Source organism: Stylophora pistillata, chromosome 5, assembly GCF_964205215.1.
Source record: "Stylophora pistillata chromosome 5, jaStyPist1.2, whole genome shotgun sequence".
Classification (NCBI taxonomy): Eukaryota; Metazoa; Cnidaria; class Anthozoa; order Scleractinia; family Pocilloporidae; genus Stylophora; species Stylophora pistillata.
In genome coordinates this window covers 5,571,381-5,595,200 of record NC_142523.1, presented here as the reverse complement: position 1 = coordinate 5,595,200, position 23,820 = coordinate 5,571,381, and the positions used below count along the sequence as shown (strand labels likewise).

The following is a 23,820-nucleotide window of genomic DNA, read 5'->3' as shown; positions in this document are numbered from 1 at the left end:
GAAGTTTTTCTAAAACTTTGATTTATCTCCCCTCTGCCCTGTTTCAATGTCGCCTTGTTTTTCAAAATGATCACAAAATTTGTGGTAACACTGTTTTTTTTTTGGGGGGGGGGGGAGGTAAGGGGGACGTTGGAAGTAGTCTATTAGAGATAATAGACCGCCTCCCAGTTAGCTCAATGGATAGAGCGCTGGACTGTTGTGCGGGAGGTCGAGGGTGCGGGCCCCAGCTGGACCAACACTCAAGGTCTTAAATAATTTAGAAGAATATGCTACCTCTCTATAACATCAAGAAATGGTTAGATATTCTAGTCTTCTCGGAAAAGGACGAATAAAAGGAGGTCCTGTCTCCTGCAGGGTTAGGGGTAGGAGACCTTAATTTCCCACGCACGAGATTACTGTGTGATGGATATCCTTCCCTGGGGTGGGTTGGGGTTGGTTTAGGCGGGTGAACCTAGTAGGAGACTACGTGTCCTATTGTTCTCTCGCCTGTACACTGTATGAATCTTTAGAAATAGAAACAAATAAATTGCAAGATTTCTGTTTATTATGTTTAGTGGAGGGTTGTTGACAAACTAGTAATGGGTGGCATGCCAACTTCTTTTATCACTTATCGTAGGGACACGATATCTGCCAGGAAAATTAATGTATCAATGGTCAGTTGACCTTTGCTACGCACCCAACTCCTTTTGCACACATTTTGGGGAAAGGGGAGTTTATGGGAAACTTTTAACACCATATCTCTTCACTGAATGCCTGTTCTGATCTATGTAGTTTGTCGAAATAAATCCCAACTCGAAAGAGTTCTTCCTTATCTCTGCCAGTCCTCTTAGCTTTGAATTGGGAGCAAAACCTGAATTGGACAACATTGACGCAAGACTCTCAGGCAACTTTGTAGAAAATTTGAACCTAGTCTTTGTCGAACAGATACTAGAAAATGAAGAAAAATTCGAGATAATAAAATCAGTGAATTACTTAGTAAATGTGGAGTGAAAAAAACTATTCACAAAACTATGTTGACTTCTATGGTAATTACATGTGTCAGTATGTTGAGGGAATAACAGAACAGTAACGTTACCATCATGACAAAAACTCTTACCTAGCGTTGGCCTTCCCTTTGACGGAACCTACTATTTACAAAAAATGATTGGTTTCCATGCAATGTTATGTGGCACATTTAAATGTTGTACCTAATGAAATAGCAGAATTTGAACATTTACACATTTTGATAAGACAGTTGAATTTATTTTGTTAAAAATGTTTCTTTAGCTTTTCAGAAAAATAGGTAGCGATGAATTGTTGTGTGAAGTTACAGAATCTAAAAACGGCATGTGAATGGCGGAAGTCGTAGCGTCACGCAATCACATGTATGGTGGCCGAGAACTGCCATTAAAAATATTCAAATTTATAGGAATTATTTTTGTTTTAATTTCGATTTATTTCTCATTTTCTTTTTAAAATAAAAGCAAGTGAAAGTAAAATGTAAAATAGAAATAAAATGAAACCAAAGATAAATGAAATGAAATCAAAATTAAATACTACCCGGCCGAGCGCTGCCACTAGTTTTTTTTTTTTTTTTTTTTTTTCGCGGTCGGAAGGCCGAGGGCTGCCAAACAAACCCAGAATTATTTGCAGGATGCCTTTCAAGATTCTAGTATGGCGGATGCCGCGTGGAAAACTTAAAAGAGAAAGTGACTGCGAAAAGAGGGAAGAAGCGTGATGCAGGAGATACAACACAAAAATTAAAGGAAAGGAGCTGTATAATAATAACTGTCGAATTCAACGAAGAATAAGAGCCGTTTGCTCACGGTGGGTTTCGCAATGCATGCAAAGCAACCACAAAGCACCACAGTTCAAGGGGACTACCTAGGTAATTAAAAGATACCTTCCTGATGCTGTGAAGGGAATAAATGACATTGGGCAAACTGTCCAACAACTCACCCAAAAGGCGGTTCAGATGCATCTTCTTGCAAGGAATTTTGCTCGCCAGTTGGAACAAAAAATCATTGGAAAACATGCATTTGGAGAGGTCCTAAGGTATAGAAAGATATACTACGGTGAAGATGATAAAGGAGAATTTGTGACCGTGGAGAAGATTATTGATGGACAGTTTACCAAGTACTTAAACAATACTGGTGATTGTTGTGTCGAGGAAACAGATGTTATGGGTCAGAAGGCTCAAAGTATAACCCATTTTTCTTATGAAAAGTCAGACAAAAATCTCATGCTGCTAGACATACAAGGACATGGGTATGAATTATTCGACCCAGAAATTGCTTCTCACTGAACTTTTTGATGGTAGTGCATTCTGGGTTTGTTTGGCAGCCCTCGGCCATGTGGCAGCGTTCGGCCACGAACAAATTTTTTTTTTCCGACCGCGAAAAAAAAAAAACACTAGTGGCAGCGCTCGTCCGGGTAGTATTTAAATTTGATTTGATTTCAGTTTATCTTTGATTTCATTTTATTTCTATTTTACATTTTACTTTCACTTGCTTTCATTTTAAAAAGAAAAATGAAAAATAAATCGAAATTAAAACAAAAATAACAAAAATAATTCCTATAAATTTGAATATTTTTAATGGCAGTTCTCGGCCACCATACCCACATGTACAACCTCGTTCGTGACGAGCAATTTGCATTATTTATCTTTCGGAGAAATGAAACTGTTTTCGACATCCCAGAAGCAGTAAACAAGGTGTATTTCAAGTGATTTCTTTTGGTGAAACTGCCAATATCGGCGACGTAACGCCTCTTTCGTCAAGTAAATTGTAACATGAAGATGGATTTGCGATACAAGTGATTCCTTTAAATCTTGTAAAGAAATATTTACCCCAGGTAAGTCATCTAACCGTGTCAAATATTCATAGTAAAACCCGGACGCCATTAGCGCAGACAGTAAGCTTGTTCGATAGCATTTTATACGCGTTCAGTGATTGTAAAAAGTATTCTGCAAAAGTTTAGAGTATTTTACTTGGGCAACAAGTGTACTTTTCGATCAGCCAATGTACTGGAGTTTATTTATGTGAAAATTTCAAATCACCAGCTATTCAGTAAGAATGTTTTGATATCATCTAAAGTAGCTAGTGTAGCTGATCATGAAATTCCAAATAGAGATGCACAGAAGACATTTAACAGTTTTATTGTTGGTGAAAAACTTCATATTCGAAATCTTCATGGTGGGCTTCGTGAAAATGCGCCTCAGCGCGAGTCTTCTGGCGTTTTTTTTTTTTTTTAATGTTCAATACAGTCAATACAGACAATTTTCCTCGGATAATTTGCTTACATCTATCGAATGTATTCCGATCAGGTTCAATAGTGAAGCTCGGTTATGTTCGCTGTTTAATCATGGTTTGAAACTATGACAAACACGGTTTTTCACATGGGTCTCGTACTGGAAAGTTTTGGAGCTTTGCCAGCGGAATTGCCGTTGAATATTTTGTTATTTGTAACCTAACCTGATACAGATGCAGGTTTCTGTTTTCCTGTGGAAGCGTATGTGCATGTCCCGTTTATGAGCAACCTTAGGAGCGAAGTATCGCACTTGAAGTTGAAAACGGAATACTTTCATTCTGAATTTTTTGGTATTATGTTGTCAGAAAGAACTCTCCAGAAATTACCACCAGGGAACCCCCACTCAGACTAATGAGAGGCACAGTTAGTGAATATTACACCACGTACTAAAATGAGGATGCGGATGCACCGGATGATTTCCTCACGAGATAACATTATTTATTTGCAAAACTTTAAAATCGTTATTACCAAATACCTAAAATTTGACTAGAGTTATTGAATCATATCATAAGCTTATTCATAACAATCGTGCAAAACAAAGCAAACTATATCTGCAGTGCAAGTAAGAAAATAACGAATACCTGAGTTTCCGAACTGACACCAACTCCCCCGGCCGGGCCTGCAAAATGAGAGAACAACTAACAGACGCCATCGATCGGATCCTCTCCGCAAAGACCATCAAGCTGCATCGAACAGATAAGCCATGTGTAACTCCTGAACTCAAGCTCATGATTAAAGACCGACAGACAGCATTTCACAGCGGCAACATCCCAACCTGGCGCTCTTTGAAATACAAAGTCCAGCAAGAAATAGCGAAGAGGAAAAAGTCCTTTTATAAGAACAAAGTACAACACCTAAAGAAAGATGACTGCCGCAAGTGGTGGAACGTTATCAACCAAATGTCTGGCAGATCTGAAAAGCCATCCCTTTTTTCACTGGAGCGTGACGGGAAAATCATGAGCCAACAAGAACTCGTCAACAGTTTAAATCGATTTTACGTTTCAGTTAATGCGGACATACCGCCACTTGACAGTAATCTACTACCAGCTTTCCTCCCTGCTGAGGCAGAAGCCCCATTTGTGCAACCCCACGAAACCTGCAAGAAGTTACTCGCCATAAAAGCCTCCAAGGCCCATGGTCCAGACAACGTACCCTGTCGCATTGTCAAAGAGTTTGCTTACGAACTAGCTAAACCTATCACCACCATCTTTAACACATCACTCCGATCTGGCATTGTACCAGCAGCCTGGAAAGAATCTAATATAATACCCATCCCAAAAGTACAACCACCTATGGATGAGGGCGACACCAGACCTATTTCGTTGACCCCCTGTCTGTCCAAAGTCCTTGAGGACTTCGTAGTTACATGGTTAATTGACGATGTCAAAGATAAAATCGACCCAAATCAGTTTGGGTGCCAGAAGGGAACCTCAACAACGTATTGTTTACTGGACATGATTCACACCTGGCTTACGTACCTCGACTCACCCGGGCGACACCTCCGCCTTTGCTTTCTAGATTTCTATAAGGCTTTCGATCGTATCGGGTACAACGTACTGATAGAGAAACTTCTGGGCTTAGGAGTTCGCATATTTTTAATACCGTGGATAATAAGCTTTCTGACTAACCGTCGAAAACGCGTTAAGTTACCTGGCTCCATCTCTGACTGGCTTCCAACAACAGCCGGCGTCCCCCAGGGAACAAAACTCGGTCCAATATTGTTCCTGGTGATGATAAATAACTTGAACATCTCTGATCCTGAATCCTGCACTTGGAAGTTTGTAGATGATGTATCGTTGTCTGAGGGGCTCGTAAGGAAAAGCACCTCAACCATCCAAACAAGTCTCGATACTGTCGCCTCTTGGAGCTCCAGTAACTGGATGAAACTCAACGCTAAAAAGTGTAAAGAAATGCGGATATGCTTTCTCAAGGAACCCACAGAACTCCCTCATTGGAAGATCGGCAACCAACAATTAGAGCTTGTAACTTCACACAAAGTACTTGACCTGGTGATTCAGAATAACTTAAAGTGGAACAATCACATTGAAGTTACTGTCACCAAGGCTTCTAAACGCCTACACATACTTAGAGTACTCCGTCGAGGGGGGGTGGAAATGAATGATTTAACCACTATCTATATCTCACTGATACGATCTGTTCTTGAATATTGCTGTGTAGTATGGCACCACGCCCTCCCCTCCTACCTTTCTCAAGAGCTAGAACGATTACAGAAGCGTGCTCTTAAAATCATAGTGCCTACTTTATGTTGCCCAGAAGCTCTGCAATTCATTAATTTAAGAACATTAGTTGAAAGACGTAGTGAACTTTGTGTTAAAACTCTTGAAAATATCTCAAGAGGAGGGCCACTTTTTAAACATCTCCCGAAAGAAAGAAAGCAAGTGCATCAGTATCAATTGAGGAACGCTAGCAATTTTTCAGTGACTAAATGCAGGACCGAAATACTGCGCCGCAGCTTTTTCCCAAGGACTATTTTAGCCTTCAACAAATAATAGTTTCTTTTTATATATATTTGCATACCCACATAGTTAAATGTTAATTCTTAATTATTTAATTAATCATCTTGTATTTCTAAACTCATTGTAGCCCAGTCCCTATCCACGCATGTAATTTTAAATAATTGTAAGCACATTGTAATGCAGATTTTCTGTGAAAATGTGAGAAATAAACTTATCTCCATACCTACCTAAACTACTGATGACAAACACGGTGTTTCACATGGGTTTCGTACTGGAAAGTTTTGGGGCTTTGTCGGCCATATCAGTGAATATTTTGTTATTGTCACCAAACCAGATCAGATGTAGGTTCCTGTTTTCCTGTGGAAGCGTATGTGTTCCATACGAGCGAAGTATCACACTAGAAGTTGAAAACGGAATACTTTCATTCTGAATTTTTTGGTATTATGTTGTTAGAAACAACTTTTCAGAAATGAAATCCCTGTACCCTGGACTCTGTTACTCAGACTAATGAGAGGCACAGTTAGTGAATATTACACCACAAAAAAATGAGGAAGATGATGCACCTAAGATTTCCCACGAGATAACATTATTTATCCGCCTTAAAACTTCAAAGTCTTCATTACATTTACCCATATTGATAAGACAGTTGAATTTCATTTTTAAAAAATGTTTCTTAAGCTTTTTAAAAAAAAATAGGTAACGATGAATTGTTGTGTGAAGTTACGGAATTAAAAAACGGCATGTGAATGGCGAAAGTCGTAGCGTCACGCAATCCCATGTACAACCTCTTCCGTGACGAGCAATTTGCATAATTTATCTTTCCGAGAAACGAAACTGTTTTCGACATCCCGGAAGCAGCAACCTAGGTGTATTTCAAGTGATTTCTTTTGGTGAAACTGCTAATAACGGCAACGTAACGCCTCTTTTGTCAAGTAAATTGTGACATAAGATGGAGTTGCGATACAAGTGATTCCTTTAAATCTTGTAAAGAAATATTTACCCGAGGTAAGTCATGTCATCTCACCGCGTCAAATATTCGTATCAAAAAACCGGACGCCATTAGCACGGAAAGAAGGCTTGTTCGATAGGATTTTGTACGCGTTCGGTGATTGTAAAAAGTATTCAGCAAAAGTTAAGAGTATTTTACCTGGGCGACAAGTGTACTTTTCGATCAGCCAATGTACTGGCTCCGGTTGTTCAAAGGGCGGATAGCGCTATCCAACGGATAAATCGCTATCCAGCGGATAAGTGTTACCAAAACGTACTGCGCTATCCACCGGATTGAGATTTATCCTGTGTATAACGTTATCCATCCTTCGAACAACTGGGGCCTGGAGTTTAGTTATTGTGAAAATTTCAAATCACCAGCTCTTCAGTAAGAATGTTTTGATATCATTTAAACTAGTGTACCTGATCATGAAATACCAAATAGAGATGAACAGAAGATATTTAGCAGTTTTATTGTTGGTGAAAAACTTCGTATTCGAAATCTTCATCGTGGGCTTCGTGAAAATGCGCCTCAGCGCGAGTTTTCTGGCGTTTATTTTTAATGTTCAATACAGTCAATACAGACAATTTTCCTCGGAAAACTCGCTTACATCTATCGAATATATTCCGATCAGGTTCAATAGTGAAGCTGGTTATGTTCGCTGTTTAATCATGGTTTGAAACTATGACAAACACGGTTTTTCACATGGGTCTCGTACTGGAAAGTTTTGGAGCTTTGTCAGCGGAATTGCCGTTGCATATTTTGTTATTTTCAACTAACCAGATACAGATGCAGGTTCCTGTTTTCCTGTGGAAGCGTATGTGTCTCGTTTATGAGCAACCTTAGGAGCGAAGTATCGCACTTGAAGTTGAAAACAGCATACGTTCATTCTGAATTTTTTGGTATTATGTTGTCGGAAAGAATTCTCTAGAAATTAACATCAGGGAACCCCCACTCAGACTAATGAGAGGCACAGTTATTGAATATTACACCAAGTACTAAAATGAGGATGAGGATGCACCGGATGATTTCCTCACGAGATAACATTTATTTGCAAAACTTTAAAATCGTCATTACCATATACCTAAAATTTGACTAGAGTTATTGAATCATATCATATGCTTATTCATAACAATCGTGCAAAACAAAGCAAACTATATCTGCAGTGCAAGTAAGAAAATAACGAGTACCTGAGGTTCTGAACTGACACCAACTCCCCGGCCTGGCCTGCAAAATGGGAGCGGAAAAATTTTAACACTCGATTATAAACTACACAGAGAATTTTTACAAAATGTAAATAAAAACCCTTCATATGGTTATGTAACAAAGTTTCATCCAGCGAGGCGTTGTTTCAGCATAGAGAATGAGTATTAAAGTTTCGCCGGGAACAATGAAAAAGTCTGTAAACGTGAGCTATTCAGACTGTCGGTGCCATGGTGTTAAGAGATGAATTGAAATTCCTTTGAATTTTTATTTCTTGAACCTTGTTATTGCTTGCTATTCTGTTGATTGAGTAGTTATTATTATTTTTTTTTTTCGTGTGGTGGTTTCTCACTTTTGGGATATGTTTTTACTCTTCTGACTCAAGTGCTTGGTTATCTCTTATATGTTAAGTTTTCCTTTGTAGTTTGCACTGGTAGTGGTGGTGGTGGTATGCATGTGGGCGTGTGGGGGGGGAGGGTAGTGTGGGGCTGTTCCGCAGTTCTACATTTCCCCAGTTCCACAGTTCCACAGTTCCATAGTGCTAATACTTCTATTTCTTGGCAGGTCTTTTGATGGCTTACGCAGCACAGCAATGGTCCTTCATGGATCGAGTAGGAAAAGTTACTCTCCATTGCAAAAAATGCGACACAGTACTGGCCACAAGGGAAACTGTGATGTTGGCCAAAGTACCCCCCTCTGGTACACACTTGGCCGTCAGGGAGGGGAAGGAGGAACATGTAGAAGGGAAACTTCATAAGGTTAAAAATGAAAAGGGCGGGAACAGTGCACTTTATTGCCCTTTCAATTTTCTTTGCCGAGGGTGTGGCGAACGTGTTGCAAACGTAACAAAGTTAGCAGGGAAACAGCTTATTTGTTTTAGAATAGAGAGTGTCAATATTTCTCACAATGGAAAGAGGATTATGGCGAACAAACTGTCAAAAGTGAGCAAGGAGTTGGAAGAAGAGTGTGGCATTGAAGTTGTCAACGTTACGACGCATGCGCCAGAAACAGGAAGAGCAGACCAATCTCGTGGAGATAGTGAAGCCATGGTTTATTGTGATACGAGTGGGTGGACTCACACATCGCACGAAATCGACTCTTTAACGCGACAAGAGCCGCGAGACTATCAGCGGGAGTTGTTCCTTTCTGCCATGCGCGGTAATACGCTAGTATATCTGCCCACTGGCTCAGGAAAAACCTTGATTGCAGCCATGGTGATGAGTTGTATGAAGAAGTTGAACCCAAGCAAAGTTATGGTATTCCTCGTCGACCGAGTACCATTAGCGCACCAACAACGTGATTACACTAAGTCACAATTGATAGATTTAAAGGTGGAAATGCTGGTCGGTGAAATGGAGTCGCCTCAAAATAGGCGTATTTATCACAAATTAGCTAATAACAAAGTTGATGTGTTGGTCTTAACACACCAGATTTTCCTTAATTTTTTAGCCGCGGAGGACAACCCACCCATTCGTCTGTCTGATGTCTCAGTCCTGGTGTTCGATGAGGCTCACCACTGCAGCAGAAACCACCCGTACAACAAGATAATGGAGTACTACAAAAAGACGCCAAACCGGTTTAAACCTGTTGTGCTCGGTCTGACAGCCTCACCAGCTGGAGAGCTTACATTCAAGAAAACCAGTAAGAAACTTGAAAAGCTCCTTGAGAACTTGGAAAGTGCAGTAGCGATGCCCATTGAGTCGGATTTGTTGATTCATGTTAATATCCCAGACGTAATTTATGAAAGATCTGACCACATGAACACTGATCAAGTTCTTCTCCAGCGACATATTGAAGAACACATCAAATATCTGATAGACATCCTCTTCGAAGATGTACCAGATCGTCAAGATTTTCCGTTTCCTGTATTCTCGTCGAATTTTAGAGGTGCGCTGAGAAAGCTGATCGATAGTTACCATGGTAACAGGAACTCCTTTGAAGCGCTGATCGTTGTTGAGCATGCAATGCACTTGCTTAGCGTTGTTGAGTTTTGTGAAGTTCTTGGTTACCAGTATGCTGTTGAAAGTCTCAAAGAATGCGTATACCGCATTGTTTCCGCTAAGTCACGGAAACATCGTGCCCTGAACAGGTTAATTGGAAGTCAACGTTCTTTTCAAGCCCTCAAAAATTTGGTAGATCAAGCATGCAGGGCTGACTACCCTCGTGCAGTTGTCATGTCGGACAGGTACAAGATTCTTGTGAAGCACTTAGAGCAGTTTCTTCACCAAGTTCGGGAAGACCCAACTTCTAGAGGTATCATATTCGTAAACTTGCGCAAAACGACCTTCAAAATGTGCGAGCAGATTAGAAGGGATATCCCGATTGTGACCAAAATGTTAAATCCCTACCCTTTTGTCGGCCATGGTCAAGGAAGCTATGACGGAATGACGTGGAAAGATGAACAGGAAAAGCTGTTAAGAAAGTTCAGAGAAGGAGAATCCAAGCTGCTGATTTGCACGAGTGTTTTGGAGGAAGGACTGGACATCCCCGAATGCAACCTAGTCGTTCGCTTCGAGGGTGCGGCAACACTGCGGGCGTTAGTTCAGACTCGCGGGCGCGCGTCCCGTAGATCCAACAGTAAGTTTGTCGTTATCTGCAATGAAAAACAAGAAAAAGATGCCAAAGATTTGTGTCTCAAGGAACAGAACATGGAAGAAGCCATCAACTGTTTAATGAAGAACCCGAGGCGTCAATCACAAGCAGAGGAGTTCGAATGCGAAGCGAAAAAACCTAAGCTTTTTCTCCCCAGCGCAGAGGAAAGTGGTGCAGATACTTCTCCAGTCATGCGCTACAGCCCTCGCATATCTGTCACGGTGCGCAATATGGTATATCAAACATCCCGTGTGATAGAATTTCTGAACGACAACTTCGACGTGATATCTTCAAAGCCAATTCAGTCCACTTCATCGGCCGGTGAAGCACTTACAAAGAAACCCACATCAGAGGATATGGCGTTTGAACTCGAACCAAGCCATAATGAAGAAGCCAAGGAGTTTCGCTCAAAGGAAGAGTTTGCATGTCACGCGACAGAAGTGTGGTGCATGCGCCTCACCGACCGTGACGAGGAACCACTTCCGACTTGGCTCCAGGCCCCACCATTAGAGACACGCCGCAAATCTATTGAATCATTTCATTGGTTAAAAGCAAGTTCCTTACGCCTCGGTACTTTTATGAGTCGATGCCATTTCCAGTGTGAGTGGCCTCTAGAGCCTACCTTAAAGGACATTAAGATTAATTTTGATCACAGCTTCAAGATGCTGACCTTGCATTCCTCCAGGCAATCTTCTGTCGTTCTTGATCAAGGTGCTGTTGCTAGAGTTTCTTACAAGATAGAACTTCGCTACGAGGAGATTGAAGATTTCATAATCGTGGACACTGATAGTAGTGCAGAAGCCATTAACGTTTTTCTAACGGCGCGACACCCTCCACGGCTGTATAAGCATGAAGTAATGGAAGATTTGTTCGATCTTTTTCAAGTAGATGAACAAGACGATGAAGATGACTCAGTCGTCTCGACAAGTGACGATGAATCAGAAACCGAAGGCTTCTTGACCGACGATGAATACGCGGATGTAATAACCGCCGATTTCAATAACGTTTCCTCAGATCTCTCTCGTAATCTCACAGACTATATAAGCTGGGAAAGGGCGTCAGATTTCCACAATGGTGAGAATACCGTAAGTCAGTGCTTTACCTACTGTGTTACAATACCATTCAATGAGGTTGTCCAGTTGAGACGCTTGTTGACCACAGTCGAGAAAAGATTCCACAAAAGTGTATTTTACTGCCGAGTGAAGGAGAGCTATGGAAAATTAGGAGATGTTGAGATCCCTGATAGTTTGCCATATGATGTCAAGTATGCCGCTGGAAGTGTCCTCAGTTTTCATCCTTTGATTCGCGGGAGAGTGCTACCAGGAAAATTTGGTGGACTCTTGCTGAGCAAATCTTCTAATATAGCTATTGCCGCTTTGGAAAAATTGAGTAAAGTGTTGGAAAAAGACAAGTTCTGTGATCCGGGCACCACTCTGGAGTCGCTACTGAAACAAGAAAACCCTTCAACTTCCGGAATGTATAACAGGCTGGTCCCAGGCCATTGTGCTTTGATAAAGCGTGCGGTCATCACCCCAACGAGGCTTTTGTTCTACCCACCGGAAGTCATGGTCAAGAATCGCGTTCTCAGGAATTATGATACAGACGACTTCCTTTGTGTTAGTATTCGAGACGAAGACCTGTCAAAGTTGTCTGCAGCGAGAGGAAATATCCACGATATATTAGACGGAGTAAATCGTAAATTGAATGAAGGACTAGTGGTAGGTGGTCAGCGGTTTCAATTTTTGGGTTCCTCCAACAGTCAGCTTCGCAACCATAGCTGTTGGTTTGTAGGGCCCAGTTCTCTACCGGATGACATACGTCGCTGGATGGGAGACTTCACCAATATCAAGTGAGTAAGCACTATTCCGTTTTTCAATTTGAAAAAAGTTAAAGTTTTGAGTCAAAACTGAAAAAAAGGAGAAATGAATATTTCTCCACTAAAGCGATATCGCTCTTTCAACCAGCCTAGCTATTGATCAGAGGTGAATAGGAACACAAAGGAAATGAAAAGAGTAGGAGATTAACAAATGTCGGCCACTTTGTTTACGGCTACTTGATCAGAGGGAATGAGGGCTCTCACAAGAAGTCTAGAATTGTTGTTGTCACACATGCACCGAACTCTTTGGGTTTTGTATATCTTACCTTGTTGTATTTTGCAACTAAAAACAGCTTTAAAGTAGATGAATCGGCGCGAACGATGAGGTTTGTTAAGCAAAAGCGTCACGAATGCTACGAACCGAACACGTCAACATCCGCCATCTTGGATTTTCTAAATGTTGCATTTTATATTGTGAACTGAAATGTCCCTTTTGCTAACAACGCATATTGCGGGCTCACAACAATGGCTCCTATCTTTTTGGCCTTGGCGACCACTTTGGAAGATTTAGGAGCCAGATGGCTCCTTGCCAAAAAAGTTAATTATTTTGCCCTGTTTACTCGATGATTGGTCAAGTAAGCCTGTTCAGCCCTTTCATCCAATGAGGTGAACAACTCAATTCGGTTGTGGCTCTGTTATTCGTATATATCAAGGCTGATAGTTTCGAAAGAAACTGTTTGGGGCTGCGTCGGTGGGAGTAACGAAATAATTTGGATATATCAACAAAGTTGAAATGGTAAATTGGCCACCGTAACGATTACAAAAGCTGACGTTTCGAGCGTTAGCCCTTCGTCGGAGCCCTTCGCCTTTCGTCGTATATATCCCCGTTCAACGCAGTTTACTTGATCAATTTTTTTCTATTTTCTTTTGGATTCATGTGATATTTTCTTCCATTCTAATTGGTCTCCTTTACGTTAAAATTTATGTTATTTGCTTTCCAATAGGTGTGTTGCCTCATACATGGCTCGTATGGGTCAGTGTTTTTCCACCTCCTTAGACGCTGTGGGGTTTGCGACCAGTGAGGATACCTATCATGAGGAAGAAGATGATGTTAAGACAGCTGACGGAGAATACTGCTTCTCCGACGGAGTCGGAAAGATATCCGAAGAGTTGGCCGCAGAGGTATAATGAATGTTCGTTTTACTTCGGAAAAAAGGGAGACATTCTCCTCTGACTTCGAGCCCACTGAAACACGAGGTAGTGCAGCGGTGCAAGCCACTTCACGTGAGACACGATAGAACTGAATAACGTATGCGCACGCGCTAGGTTTTGGTGCGGAAAAACGAATTTTGAGTCGTTCGCACGGTTGATTTTCTCTTCTGTTCCTTCGAGGCGTTGTTTTCCTTGACGCTTCATTCTTTTGCAGAACAACTTACAACAACTTTGTACAGCCCCTAAATACTTTTGATAATTACTTTTCTCCTTAAACACTTTGGGAATAGGAAAATGCATTTAACGACGACAAAATGCCCTGGTTTAAATGCCAGCTCGTTATTTTCGCAAGTTTTCTAAATTTTAAACCTCGCACGCTTGAGCCCGTGTTGTTGACCGCATATCTTTGACGTAACACTTGGTTATTCAGCTCTGTCGTGCAGCGCACGATAATCGTTATTGGCTCCCTCCCCCTTTGAATACAATTTTTCGTTGCCATTTTTGGACATCTGGCTGTACTTAATTCGAACTCTTACTTGCACCTTGTGCCGATTTTTTTTAGTTTTATGACACTCAGTCCTTCACAAAGCGCTGTATTAAACTGTACTTTATTTTACAAATTCCAAGAGTTTCCCTTGTTGCATTAGACTGAAACCCACACCCTATTTTTAAGGTTGTCCGACAAATTGGTAAACCTTTCAAACCATCTGCATTTCAAGTCCGTTTCGCCGGCTACAAAGGAGTTCTTGCACTAGATCCCAGACTTCCAGGGAAACAGGCCATATTTCGTGAGAGCATGTCCAAGTTTGATAGCTTTCACCGCAGACTGGAAGTATTGCAGACTTCTCGTCCTCAGGTCGTTTTCCTCAATCATCAGGTGATCATGCTTCTGTCTAACCTTGGAGTCCCGGATGAAGTCTTCATCAAATTGCAAAACGACATGTTAGACAAGTTGGCAGGTAAGAGGATGAGGTCAATAGATTCGTGTCAGAAAATGTTCGCCCACGAGAGGATGATCACTATTGTGACTGCCACGGGCGACTGATTATCTTTATTGGTAAGGAGAAACTCTAACCGCGCAATTTTCAACACGAAACGAAACGACACGACACGGTTAAAACTGCAAATAAAGCGGGGAACGAAAACCTATTACAATAGAAACTAAACTTAATACACAAGGAAAGCTACAACGAATACAACGATGAAAACTACATAATGCAATACTTACATTTGTTGCGATGTTGTAGATTTCCTGCCTAGTGGCGAAATAGCTACACGAAGCGAGTGACCAAGAAAACTCGAACACTGAACAAAATACTGGACAAAACTAAACAAACTACGATGAACAATAAGATTTAAATACATGCTATGCTACGTAATGTTAAGCTATGACACAAAGAAAGCGCACACAAAATTTTACTACAATTAACACTATTTGCACAAGAATAATAAACAAAAAAATAATTCGTTAGGGATCTACAACTATATCGCCTCTTTTTTCGACTTATTACATGGAATATGATGAAAATTTGCCTTTTGAGTCTAAGGTTCTTGACCCGTGCTTTTTTACACAGCATTTTTATTCCTTGTCAATTGTCTATATTATCACGAAACCGTTTCAATCAACAACTGTTGCTGACTAAGTTAGAATTGGAAACAAATAGAGCGAGTCTCCAACCCTTCCCGTCCTTAAATTTAGTCTGGTTACGTAATATCTCACACTACACCTTTGCTTGTTCAAAGGGATGCTTGTGAATGAACGTGATGCTATTCAGCTACTGGGTAGTGGAGCCAAAATGGGCGTCTCCTATCACAATGTTTCTAATGCAGGGATACCGCTGACAACAGAGCCATTCTTTAAATCACTTTTGGTGGCCATGTACCGAAATCACATGCACGAACTGCTTTCCCGAGCCCGCATTCTTTTGCCACCAGCGGAAGCACGCTTGATGATGGGTGTGATGGACGAGTTGGGTGTACTGAAACCTGGCCAAGTGAGTTGTTTTTTATTAGTTCTTTGAAGTTCTACTACTAACCGTGAACGTAAACCTGGTACAGCGAAGTCTGGCTAAATACAATCCAACAATACCGGCTATTTTCAACAAAGGGCTCTTGAAAACTGATCTTTGAAATTAGTGCAAATTTAACCCTTTCGCAGCAGAATCCCGTACAGGCCAAAAATTGTTTTCAAGCCTTTTTTCTGCTACTGCTTAAGGTAGTGTTCATTACAGCGAAGATCGCTCTCATAGTCATTTTTTTAACCGCAGTTCACATATGTGACTTACCCAGTTAAAAAAAGTCACTTTTTGCGATCTCCGCGCGAATTTTTCGACCAACTTGTGAACAGCTGAAACACTTCAGGGCTACACTGTCTGGAAGGTCTATACTATGCTGATGGTCCATGTCCATATCTAAGAGCTGTGTAACAACCCCCCTCCCCACCATCCAACACCAATTACCGTGCTTACACTTAACTATTGTTGGACTCCCATAATATTTCACTGTTACAGAATTACCATATGTCCTGCAGAAAAGCATCACATAGGCTGGGTAAACTTTAAATTCCGCTCTTCCCACGCCTCTTGGGACGCTATACGCGCAGATTACAATGAGTCTCATATCCTACTCGCAACCACACATTTGACCACTTTTGGAAAGATAATAATGATAACAGGATGTGTGCCTTTGCTGAGTCGTCTTGATAACATGTTCATTCTATTTTATCGCGTCAGGTTTTCGTACAGTATTCCGCGGTTGAAACACGTGAGGATCGGGATGACGAGTTTGACAAGAACAAAAAAATTGTGCTGAGCGGACCGGTGGTGGTTACTCGTAATCCATGCTTACATCCGGGAGATGTACGTCAGCTCGAGGCTGTTGACGTACCAGGCCTCTTTCATCTTGTGGACTGCATCGTTTTCCCAAGCCGAGGCTCGCGGACACATCCTAACGAGATGGCAGGTAATATGCCTATTGTGACAGTTTGAATGACTTTCTCTTCCGATCTTAAACACTTACACGGCACTTAAGTTTAATTAGAATGACTCCTTTAAGAACCTCATGAAAGGACCTAGTAGGGTAATATAACTGAATTATATTTATTTATTTGCGGTATTTAGACAGGCTGGCCCAGTTCAGCTCCAGAGCCACTAACCGTAAATATCAAGAATCTGGCGACAGTTACAAAATTTCGTAATTAACTTTAATTTTTCTAAAGGACCCTTTTAATGAACCTTTTCCGAAAATTATATCGAGAAGTTCTATCGCACTTTTTTTTTCTCCGTAAAATCAAAAAATTTATTTTTAAAACCCTAAGTGCTGATCCGATCTGGAGCTTTAACCCTCGACCTCCCGCACGGCAGTCCAGCGCTCTACAGTCTCTACAACATCAGCTAACCAAGCGCGGTTTTTTTCATTAGGATTCCTGCGAAAGGTATGAATGTAGTCATAAACAGATCAGATTGTGAAAATTTGAACAAAATTCTAAATGATTATTCTGATTTCAGGCGGTGATTTGGACGGTGACCTATACTTCGTCTGTTGGAATAAAGACTTGTTACCAAGGAAACCCAATTACCCGCCAATGGACTATCCTTCACTTCCTAAACTGGAACAGACTGAGCCAATCGCTACTCGCGATATGACCAAGTTTGTGGTGGATTACATCCGGTCTGACCAGTTAGGCGTGATTGACAACGCGCACAAGGCTTTGGCGGATATCGAGAAAGACGGCGTGCGATCCAAGAATTGTCTTTTACTTGCAAAACTGCACTCTTTAGCAGTTGACGCACCCAAAACGGGAAAATGGCCTGATACTACAGGTATTGGGATTATAGAAAAGCTTCCTGATTTCATGATGAAGAGCCATAAACCAAGTTATCCCTCTGAAAAGGTTCTAGGAAAGCTCTATCGACGCTGTCGGAAGTTTAAAGATACTACATCTGAAAAATACGATCAAAAAGTCCGTTTGGACGAGTCCTTCCTGTTGCCAGGTAACGATAGATTCGTTGAAAACGCGAAAGAAGTCTATTCTTGGTATCGTGATAAGATGGAGAGTTTGATGCGGGTGTACGGCATCGAAACCGAGGCAGAAATCATCTCTGGCTGTTTCATGAAGCTTCGAAATCGCTTGCGTAAAGAAAAAACAGAGATTGCCGAACTCGTCAGCGAAGAGCTGTTTGCGATACGCTCGTACCTCCGTCGGGAATTCTTTCGCGAATTCGACAGCGATGGACAGTGGTTAAAAGACGAGGTGCTGATTTCGGATGAGATGCGTTTAAAGGCCTCGGCTTGGTACATAGTGGCCTACACGCATGCACATGATCACGGTAATGATTCAGACGAAAACCCCGAGAAAAGGCTAATTAGTTTTCCTTGGTTTATCAATGATGTCATGCTCGCCATCAAAACGCGAAAAGATCGTCCCAGTCAGTCCCAGACATTAGACGTTTGCGCAACCGTGGGTCAGAGCCTTGTTAGGGTGTTTGACGAAGAGAAGGCCTGGTTACTTGAGGAGTTCAGAGCTCGAATAAGAATAAAAAACGTTATATTTCGCCATCTGCAGGCTGCTGATTCCACTTTCTCGATGACTATCATTGGCTCTACTGCTACACTGCTATTTCACAAGACTTCGGATCTGGATTTGTGCTTTTTACCTCAGGATATCCAGGCACGAAACCTACCTGCTTTCCCTGTGGTGTCACCACAAGGAAATAACACTTCGATTGAGGAAGAAGCGAAAGTATTGAAGTCCCTGATCCCTCTCATGAAGGAGGAGACGTCAAAGGAACGAGAGCAACAAGACGAAAACTTTAAAAATCTTTTCTGGAAAGTTCAACTTGTCAACAAAAAGCATTTCCCCGTAAGTAAGACTTTTCTCTTATTTTAAAAGTTGACCATCTAATGATGACTTAGCTTTTATTTCCTCTTACCGTGTAAGAATAAAGGACCAATTTTAGAGCCTTTCGTAAACCCCAAACCAAAGCAACCACAACAGCCCATAATAACAAGGGAAAACTCACCAGGAGCCAATGAGAAGTTGAAGTGAAAGCAAGCAATTTACCTGAAGCTCGGAAAGACTCCAGTGACCAAGTTGTGATTGGTTGCAGCTTCGAATCTGTTTGGTTTCGAATGTGGCGCAAGTTTTTTTAAGACCAATAATAGTACTTTTAGTTAGTTTATATCTTAGGTTGTTTATCTTTACTAAGGGCTGTAGAAGACCTGATGTAGATGACTTCACTTACGCCGTAGCTTTAGTATAAGTTGTTCACATGTGACTTCGTAAACCATGACACTGTTGAATTAGTGTTGAGACAGCTTTGCCGACCAAACACAGCTTCGTCAATTAAGTGTTGGACGATTGTACGCTAACCATGCTTTAAGAAGAGTCGTCATTCGCGAAAAATTGACTAAAAGGGGGAAAAGAAAACATAAGAAAAGTAAGAAAAGATCTATTTTTTACATCCGTCTCCTGTTTAAGTAATCATGGTTGGTTGGACCTCAGCACACTCTTCAAAACCCTATACCTTGCTTTCCTCAGCATTCTTTAATTCGATTCTTATTTCTCGTTTAGATCCTTTCATGCAAGCAGCCAACAGTGAACCTGGTAAATGGCAGTTATTGCTCTTCAACCCTTTCTTGTGATTTGAGTTCATCCCCAAACAGTTTAACAATGGCCGCTTTGCTGTCAAGCTACGTCAAGTCTTACCCTCACCTCTTATTGGTGCTCCGTGCTATACATCGATGGTGTTGCGTGACAGGGCTGTCGCGCAACGGGGCTGGCGCTGGAAACACTTCAAACATGCTCGCTGCCCTTTTCTTAGCTCAGTGCATGCATAACAGGCAGATTAACGAGGAGCACGTTTTGGAAACCGTGGCACACCAAATGCAAGGCAGTGCAAGAGATGGTAAGCAGTACATGGAGTTGGAAAATGTTATAGAATCTCTTGGAGCTCACCAGAACGACTCTCAGTTTCCTCAGGTGGAGCCAGACGTAACCCAAATTGGCCAAATGCTGGTGAATTTTTTTCAAGCACACGACTCGTGTTTTGAAAGAGAGCTCCCACAATTGCTGGCTCGTCTTTTTGGTGCACCAAAGCTCTCAGAGCTTCTGGAGAAAGATCATCTAGTCCTCGTGAAAGAACAAATGCAACGTGCCTATCAGCTTCTGGCGTTATTTGGAGACGCAGAGATCATGCTGACCATCAGTGGCTCCGAAGATTACGAAGTAATTTCTCTTTCACCGCTTCTTTCCTGGTGCATGCCGGGCGTTACAAAAAGTAGAGCTCGAGAAATAGCGCGAAAGACTGGAGCGAGGAGCGTCATCATTCGCCCCAATTTTCCAAGGTCACGTTCCTCATTTGTTCTCGAGGTGAAAGGAAGTGAGCCCGCGATACGAGCAGTAGAGAGAGAGCTGGAAGAGATGAGCACACTTGCATCACGTGACAGGGTATCGCTCATGAGTGGCTGTTTCGTAGAAGATGCAAGTCTGCTTGTGTTTGAAGGAAGTAGAAGTCAAAATGATAATGTGTCTTTAATACCATACCACTGGCGTTGTCATCAGACACACGACGGAAAGGCCCAGCATGTCGCTTTGTTAGAACACGTCACATACAGGAGTAATTACGCGTACCAGTGCTTTGAAGAAAAATTCTTTCAACAACTGCAAATACTTGACCGGGATTTCGATCCTGAAGTGCATGGATGTCGCGAATTCGCTGTACACTTTGGACGAATCTATATGTTCAATGTTCCACACACTCTGCTCGAAGATAGCGAGTCCATCACTATTGCAATGCTCCGAACAAATAAGAGAAAACCAAGTGTACTACAAAAAAGAATCCGCGTTCCAGGACGAGTCACTTACGTTGACCAAGAAGAAGAACGCGATCGGAGAAGGAACAGGTGGGCAAAACGTCCGATGATATTCAGTGGAGCCAAAAAGAAGCGGAAACGCGGAAAACCTTCGAGAAGCACGTTGTTCACATTTGTTCACTCGCCGGAAAGAGTGGAGACTTTTCTTCATCAGTCCGGATTCCAGCAAGATGGAAATCCTACTGAAAACTACGCAGTGGTCATTTTGAATGGAGAGGTAGAATTTTACGTCAGGTTCGATGAGAAATTCAACTTTGTCGAAGTGAAGTTTCCAAATCTACGCTGGTTTATGGTGGATGTTAAGAGGCCATACCGGCAACGACCAGATCGTGGCGTCGCACAGGATGGGGGACATGTAGATGACAACTGGGAAACAGACGTTCGTTTCTTGCTCCAATCTCGTTATGCTTTGGCGCTGAACGATATCCGGGATACGAAGTACGCCAAGTACCAGCGTATACTCAAACCCAGTGCACTTGAGCAGCCATTTACAGTTCAGGAAGAGTTATGGAAAGATGTACGACTTATTCGTCACTACAAGTCCAAAAAGTTCACATGCGCTTCACGTGGTCAAGGTGAATTCTTTAATGGTCTCACAGCATACCTCAACGAGGTGACGGAATATTCCAGACCATTAGGGCCAGAGGAAGTCGATGAATTCAGAAAAATACACACTCGTTGGGAAGTGTCTTTAGAGGCAAAGCTTCCAGAAGATTTAACAGAAAAGGAAACTGTCAAAACGTTCTTAGAGGAAGTATGGAATTACGCACTTGCTTTGTCCTCATTTGTATCGAAGTAAAATGACAGATGATCCAGGTTAATGCCAGACCTCCTCTAATTTGACAATTCTTTACGAGAAATGTTAGAATCGTTGAAATGTTTTTGCGTCATAGAATGTCAAAATCACTCGATGCAAGCTCTAGTAGCCTAGATAGAAGATGTAAAACAAATTATTTCTGTGTAATTTCAATAGTCAATTTTTACATTTCTCGACATTCAATTTTAATGCGCTCTAAGTACGATTTTATAAAGGGGTAATTGTATAAAATGTAGAAGAACTTAGTAGGTATGAAAGTGAACTCACACCTTGATCCTGAAATGAATATTTTGTCAGGTCAGTGAATCAGATATTTTAATTAATGCAGAGTTATTAGAGTAATAGCGAGTGTGCACCCTTGCGATGACGTTACAGTACAGTTCAACATCAAGAGCGGGTCACTTTGATGTTCGCCGGGACTCATGACCATTCCCCTCCTTGAACTCTGATTAATGTCACGCTTGTTTTCTTCAGAGTGCAAATTTGTGCTTTTTGTGCTGAGAATTAATTCCTTACAAAGAAAATTCTTTCAGCATCGTGTTTTAAAAACATTTAAAGAAGGCGATAGTTACCAATTCAGTAGAACTTAAGATAAAAGTATTAATTTCGATAAATTTTGCCGAAAAGTCCTCTGAGTTTTGTTAAAATGCTTAGTCCAACCAGAAATAAGCGCGATACTGCTGAAAACCAACCCATGTGAATGCTCAACACAGCCATTTTCTAACGGTATAGAATGAAATTAAAGTGAGTGAGATAACTTTGCTTTGGGACGAAAATGGTGTTTTAGGAGAATTTTTGGCCGCAGATGTAATTTTGATTGCATTATGCCTGTTTGAAGTATGTAGCTAACTCAATAAAGGGGCGAAACCTTGTGGAATATTCAGTACTTTATGCTTTCTGTTTTCAGGCCGAAGTAATATCGTAAATTGATTCAGCGAAAAAACTGATAACCTACGAAATCTCCTTCACAGTCACTCCCGGAAGGTAACGCAATGCTCCCCCCTCACAAGAGAGTGTGGATTTCACTACCCGTCCTTCCTCTTATGTTATAAAGTAACTGATATACTGTTCTCGATAGCAGAACAGTTGAATAAACAGGAAGAAGTCGTCAAAGGAAGTGGCCGCTACAGTAATAAAAAAGAGTACCAAAGCCCGCGTTCCTCAGCGGCAAAACCACAAAAGAGCGGGAAAACGAGTGGTATTGAACAAATCCTTCTTTAACGCATAGTACAAGCGCACTGATTAGTCAAACACCTATCGTTTATTCCTGTAAAACCATAGGAAATTAAATAATATTTAATTTCATTGTATTTCATGCGTGGATGTTGCGAGAACACTTATAAAGTTTGTCAATTACTCGTCTCCGGCTTGTCATTTCCAACCCTTCTCGTTTTCTCTTAGCATCCCGCGTGGATTATGCCGGGAAATCGATAGAGAGCGCGATCTATTGCAGGATCAGGGCCGTCGATATCTCAAATTAAAGTTGCAACTCATTTTTTGTCAGAGTACCGCAGAACATCGAATAACCTTTCGATTTTTCATTTTTCACTCGGGGTTTTTGAAGTATGATCAACAACAACAATATGGATGTTATACATTGTGCTCTGTTGCAACAGTTAGCTGCAGTGAACAAATGGTAAACACCACAGCGTACACTATTGAGTTATGGATGCACGCGGGAGGTTGCTAAGCACGAAAGAAGCGTAAGAGTCGCTCGAGGCAATAGCCGAGAGCGACTCTAGCTTCTTGAGTGCTTAGCAAACCTCCCAAGTGCATCCATAACTCAATAGTGTACGCTGTGGTGTTTACCATTTGTTTTATAACATAACATTGATACATTGTAGGTAAAGAGGTCCCTTTTATTTAACAAATCTTACGCGACCAGAAAAAAACAAGCGCGCGCAGAAAAATAGTCTTTGCATTTGCTCACGTCAGCAGCGTACACCCATTAGGCAAATGGGGGAACACTAAATTGACCAATCAGAGCGTGCGCTTAACTTTGGTTATGTTATAATAATTATTGTAGCACTCATTGCTGTGTGTTGTCTTGATATGCGTGGGTCTATGCTGTCAAGTCGTAGCTAGTGAGTAAGAGTAACACATGATGCTGTTCACATGCAGGGCCTTGTTTGTGATCCTGTGTGTTGTAATTGTCATGTACACATCTGTTCAATTAATGTGACCCTCTAACTCTCATGAGTGATCAAGACAAAATTTCTCCTTACAATATCAATACAACATCAAGCAGACAGGTAATGAGAATAAAGAAAAATATCAATTAGGGGAGTTTAGATTGATCCAATACAAAATTCTCCAAACTCGCATTATAAGAATTGTATGGCAGACAGTAGGGAGAGTTACTAATGAGACCTTGGGAGTGAAATGGTTATAAGCAGTGTTACAGCAACAAGGCTGTGCTCTAAGAAAAATTGAAGAGAGCCCAGTGCTCAGAAGCTGTGAAATCCAGGGTGCGCAGCATATACTTTTTATGAAAAAACTAAGATTCCTGGGTTGCCCAAGAACAGATGTCTTCTAGACCACAGCCCTGCAGCAA

At 41.4% G+C, this 23,820-nt stretch overlaps 1 protein-coding gene and 1 long non-coding RNA gene across 3 annotated transcripts; one reads left to right on the top strand and one right to left on the bottom strand.

Moving 5' to 3' along the window:
• Positions 1-526: 526 nt before the first annotated feature.
• LOC148729979 (uncharacterized) lies at positions 527-3,928 on the bottom strand. The gene is made up of 2 exons (XR_016002101.1): positions 3,453-3,928; positions 527-2,029 (listed from the first exon to the last, which is right to left on the bottom strand). It is a non-coding gene; the product is annotated as an uncharacterized LOC148729979 (long non-coding RNA).
• Positions 2,674-22,149, top strand: LOC111346331 (uncharacterized). 2 transcript variants are annotated; one of them, XM_088762155.1, is made up of 8 exons: positions 2,674-2,832; positions 8,521-12,397; positions 13,369-13,546; positions 14,250-14,535; positions 15,320-15,570; positions 16,309-16,537; positions 17,083-18,437; positions 19,149-22,149. In XM_088762155.1, the coding sequence occupies exons 2-8, from the start codon at positions 8,529-8,531 to the stop codon at positions 21,246-21,248; spliced, it is 8,268 nt and encodes a 2,755-aa protein (XP_088618281.1). In that variant the 5' UTR covers positions 2,674-2,832; positions 8,521-8,528; the 3' UTR covers positions 21,249-22,149. The 2 variants fall into 2 exon arrangements, with proteins under 2 accessions (XP_088618281.1, XP_088618282.1); XM_088762156.1 differs by lacking the exon at positions 2,674-2,832 and adding an exon at positions 6,601-6,770.
• The last annotated feature ends 1,671 nt before the right edge of the window (positions 22,150-23,820 follow it).

Excerpts from the sequence above, each read along its gene's own strand:
- LOC111346331 (XM_088762155.1), top strand. The coding sequence starts at position 8,529 with ATGGCTTACGCAGCACAGCAATGGTCCTTCATGGATCGAGTAGGAAAA. Across the intron at positions 14,536-15,319 it reads CATGTTAGACAAGTTGGCAG|GGATGCTTGTGAATGAACGT; the intron begins GTAAGAGGATGA and ends GCTTGTTCAAAG. Across the intron at positions 15,571-16,308 it reads GTGTACTGAAACCTGGCCAA|GTTTTCGTACAGTATTCCGC; the intron begins GTGAGTTGTTTT and ends TTATCGCGTCAG.